Genomic DNA, 4,897 nt, shown 5'->3' with positions numbered 1-4,897 from the left:
CTGTGTTTTCCTTGGTCTTTCTCTCAATCCTTTGAAGATCCCTAAATATAATTCTTTTGAATTCCTTACCAGAGAGTTCCAGTGCTGTTTCTTCCTCAGAGATGTGCTCTGGGTCTGTATCCTACTCCCTTGTTTCTACCACTTTATCTTGCTTCTTTGTGTTGACTGTGATGGTCTGTTGTCTCCAAGACATCATGGCATTGTTGTATTTAGCTCTCTGTTAACTATTTGTGAAGAGCAGGCAAGGGTGAATCAGGCTTTTCTTGGTGGTTGTTTATCATTGGCCCATTGGTGGAGAAGGAAGTGGTGGCTCTCAGTAAGTGAAGCTGAAGGAGGTGTGGGTGTAGTTGTGTTGTATGGGGACTCAGTTAGGCAAAAATAACAGTTGAATAACCATCAAAAAAGTAAAAGCAAATGGATGAAAAATACACCTGTAGTCACCCAGGAACAGTAACCAAAAAAAGGAAAAAAGATGGGGGGAAAAAAAAAACCCTGCAATATCTGGGGAGAGGGCAATAAGGGAAAAAAGGTAGAGAAGGAGAATAATGAAGAAAAAAATTGGAAATACGCAAAAAGAAACAAGGAATGGGGTTAACCATGAGAAAAAAAAAAATGCAACCAGGAACAGGGAAAAGAAAAAAAGCTGAAAACTAGAACCTGGGAGGGGAAGAATAAAGAATAATAGTAAAAAGGACAAAAGTAATAATAGTAGTAGTAGTTTTAAAACAAAAACAAACTAGAAAAAAGAAAATAAGAAAATTGGGGCAGGGTAGGGCAGGACACCCAGGCTCTGTCCTAGCACACAGACTGGGATGGAATTTCTGTGGGCCCAGAAAGCAGGTGGGAGTGAGGGATGGCCACACCTCCATTCACCAAGAAGGTGTGGGGTATAAGAGTAACAAGGGGAATGTCACACCCTTCCAGTCATCTGGGTCTGGAATGTCCTTGGGGTTCCAGTCAAGTGGAGCCTGTTCTTAAGTCCCTGGAATCTGGGAGAACACTGTTGCTTTAAATATCCAAAATGGTCAAGCCACTTGTAAGCATTCAAAATGGTTGCACCCTCCGGACAGATAATAGTCCACAGCTCAGCCCGCCTTCCTCTTTGCTGCTTCTCCTTTTATTCCCCAGCCACCAGAGCAGTCCCACGTGTAGTCACTGGCTAGCAGGGCCAATTTTTAGGTTAATTCTTAGGTCCTTCCACCACCACTCAGCAATATCCAAGCTGTCTGTGCCATCAGGATCACTGCCAGACCGCAACTCCGTATGTCTCCTTTTTTGTTACTTTCATGCAAATTCTTCTGCTAGTTGTTTAGTCCACTTCTATATCCTTCCCTTGAAAGCTCAGGGGTCCAGGATTATCTTCTGTATCTGTGTTAATTAGTTCCCCTTTTCATTGTTGAAGAAGCTCTGTGCAGTCTTTCTGCCTATTCTACCATCTTACTGGAACTCCTCCCCTCTCTTCATCCTTAATGCAGTCACTGCACTTCATCCTGGTGTTCCCACAAGAGGTAGGAAGGACAAGGATCTTCTTTTGTAGGGAACACAAGGGAGCATGAAGGGACCCACTCAGAGGAACACCGTTATCAGGTCAGGAATGCTTCCCCTGCTTTGAATGGCCTTATGCACAGGAGTCACCCTAGAGGACACAAGTGACTTGATTTTTTTCCAAAGCCCATAGAACTATTTCTTTTTATCAACAAAAATCTCTGGAGACTTTCCAGAACACTGTAAGGCCCAAAGGAGTTGTTGTCTCCCAAGGAGCTAAGGCTGATGAGATTCTGGAGGGAACACTCCAAGACAACCCAGTCCAACCCCCTTCCCAACTGACATCACATGGTCATCATCTGAAAACGAATTCTGCCTGCATCACAGGGTGTGGTTCAGGGCGTTGACACTAAAGTTGATGGCCTGGCTTTAGATCCCAGATCTGTCACTTAGCAGACAATCATTTATGACTGAGCCCTTGTTTCTTGGTCTATAAAATGGGGATAACTGTACCTATCTTGTGGGGTTTTATGAATATATGAAGACCTTAGGATGGTTTCTGGCATATAACAGGCTCTCAAAAATATTTGCTGTTACCATTATCACCCTTGTTATGTGAGAAGGGAAGAAGGGTCAATCTGAGGTGTCAGGCTCCCTCCTGTGCCCCTTTAGGCTTCCAACCCTGACTGTGTCTCCCCGGCCCCATCCCACAGGGCAGCAGCAGCTGACAGTGCAGAATGTTTCTGGGAACAACCTGACCATCAGTGGGCTGAGCCCCACCCAGATCCAGCTGCAGATGGAGCAAGCCCTGGCTGGAGAGACCCCTCCTGGGGAGAAGCGTCGCCGCATGGCCTGCACGTGCCCCAACTGCAAGGACGGGGAGAAGAGGTGAGTGGAGGAGAGAGCCCAAATCATTCACCTGCACATGCTGAGTACTCTAAGCCCCTCCCTGGGATAGCTACCAAGGCTGAGGGCCAGTGCAGACCCCAATGGGATAAGGTGACTGCTTCATGCCACCTTCTCACTTTACCCAGCTCTCTAATGTAACGCTCACATCCTCTCTCCATCCTGGTCCTGTCCCCATCTTCTACCTTCTCCTTCTCCCCTCCTCCATTCCCTCCACCCCATCCTCAACCTGATTCCCAGGTCTGGGGAACAGGGCAAGAAGAAGCACGTGTGCCATATCCCAGACTGTGGCAAGACTTTCCGGAAGACGTCCTTGCTGCGGGCCCATGTGCGCCTGCACACCGGGGAACGGCCCTTTGTCTGCAACTGGTTCTTCTGTGGAAAGAGGTTCACGCGGAGTGACGAGCTCCAGAGGCATGCTCGCACCCACACAGGTCTGTACACCCCTAACTTCCCCACACACAGGCCTCCTCCTCACCCCACCTCCACAGTGACACAGAGAATTCCTACGGCAGGATGGTTCCTCCTGCCCAGGAATTGCCACACTGGGAGCACACTGCCTTCTCAGGGGGTCCAGGGACTGACCACACAGGAAATTCCTTCAGATCACTCCCTTATCACAGTGTTTCCCAAAGGAATGTCATTGGCATTGCATAACCCTGATGACTTTTGCTGTATTTGCATACTTAATTCTTTAATAAGCACTGACCTGGTGCACCAGGCACTGTTCTATGAATGCATTTTGCAGATTCTTTCATTGAATTCTCATAAGCACTCTGGGGAGAGGGTACTTGGATTAGCCCCATCTGGCTGAGGCATGAGAGGTAAAGTCATGTGCACAAGGTCACAGCTAGTGACCACAAAGCTGGGTCAAACCCAGGCAAGCTGGCTCCTGAGGCCATGTGCCTAACCACCACCCATGCCACGCCATCTCTCCTATTAGGATTTACCTGATGATTTTCCTTAAATCGTCTGTGTTCACTTAAGGGGCTAACTAAAAGGCTGTTTGAACCCACCAGCTGCTCTGCAGGAGAAAGATGAGGCAGTCTGCTTCTGTAAAGATTACAGCCTTGGAAACCCTATGGTGCAGTTCTACTCTGTCCTTGGGGGTTGCTGTGTGTCAGAATTGATTCGATGGCAGTGGGTTTGGTTTTGGTTTATTTTGACTCTTTATGTCCTATGTGATACTATCTTTGACATCACAGGTGAGAAATCATGGTTATACTTTGTAACACACTGGCAAATAAATACAAAACTATTAAAATGAAAAAACGTTCATCTACCACCTAAACTTATCTTGGGTAGCCCTATTGGTCCACAGCACCAACTTTGAGAAATCCTGCTGTAGTGGAGGCCCTTGGTGAACAGACCCCTGTCCTGGGACTAGGGATGGGGACAGGTGCCACAGCTCTGGCCAGGAGGCCAGTGTGGTAAGACAGGTCACACCACCCATGCATGTTGTTGTTGTTTGCTGTTGAGTCGGATCCAACTCATAGCGACCCCTCTTTGGAATTCCAAGGCAGTATCACTACAGAAGTAGATTGTCCAACCTTCCTTCTGAGGAGTGGCTGGTGGGTTTGAACTGCCAGCCTTCTGGTTAGCAGTTAAGTGCCTTTGGCACTACGCTACCAGAGCTCCTCACCTACTCAGGCCAAAAAACAATCCATAAAACAGCAGCTGACCCAGGCTGGGCCCATATGGTTCAGATAACCAAGTGCTCAGGGCTGGTGAGGGCAGAGTGGCCTGGAGTTTTCCTGGAAATGGGAAGATGTTGAGCCAGGTTGGAAAGTCAGAGGGACAAGGATCAGAAGAAAGCAGGAGGACATCCCTATGAGGGAAGAGTCCCAAGGGCAAGGGACAGGGACTGGAGTAAAGCAGAACAGAGAGGTCAGATAGAGCAGCGATCAGTGGTAAGAGGGTTTAGTTCACTAGATGACAAGGCACAAACGGAGTGCATAAAGGAAGTGAGAGGAACATGACAAAGGGTGATGTCATCTCTGCCAAGTGCTTCCTTTCCGGGGCCCAGGATGATGCCATGTAAATAACAGGCACCTCCTCCTCCAGGGGACAAACGCTTCGAGTGCGCCCAGTGTCAGAAGCGCTTCATGAGGAGTGACCACCTCACCAAGCATTACAAGACCCACCTAGTTACGAAGAACTTGTAAAGCCAGCTGAGGCGGCAGGCCCTGAAGACTCAGTCCCGTGTCCTGCCTGGGCCCTGGCAGAAAGGAGCCCTGTGGCCACCCTGGGCCCACCCTCAGCCTGTTCTGCAACTATCCCCCCACAGGAAGGGGCCCTGCTGCCCCCTCCTCCTCCTGAAGCCCCTTGGCTCCACCCCAGCCCCTCCTTTCTCACCATGAGCTCCCGGCCTGCCCAGACCATGGACACTGGCCGTGCCCAATGAGACGTTCTAAACTAGGACGAGTGGGAACCCTTATTTCCAAAGGAAAAACGTGAATTTCACTCCGTCGAGGAGCAAAGTGAGCCCTGCCCTATCCCACCCACT

The 4,897-nt window shown here is 49.0% G+C and overlaps 1 protein-coding gene across 1 annotated transcript in view; it reads left to right on the top strand.

The window, feature by feature from the left end:
• Positions 1-4,556, top strand: part of SP2 (Sp2 transcription factor) — an 18,292-nt gene extending 13,736 nt beyond the window's left edge. The window contains exons 4-6 of the mRNA XM_007941990.2: positions 2,199-2,373; positions 2,632-2,825; positions 4,456-4,556. Of these exons, the coding sequence (XP_007940181.1) occupies positions 2,199-2,373; positions 2,632-2,825; positions 4,456-4,556 (470 nt within the window). The remainder of the gene's footprint in view (positions 1-2,198; positions 2,374-2,631; positions 2,826-4,455) is intronic.
• Positions 4,557-4,897: the final 341 nt, after the last annotated feature.

This window comes from Orycteropus afer, unplaced genomic scaffold (genome assembly GCF_000298275.1).
Source record: "Orycteropus afer afer isolate SDZICR_OR568_19922 unplaced genomic scaffold, OryAfe1.0 scaffold00085, whole genome shotgun sequence".
Taxonomy (NCBI): Eukaryota; Metazoa; Chordata; class Mammalia; order Tubulidentata; family Orycteropodidae; genus Orycteropus; species Orycteropus afer.
This window is presented reverse-complemented; position numbering and strand designations above follow the sequence as displayed.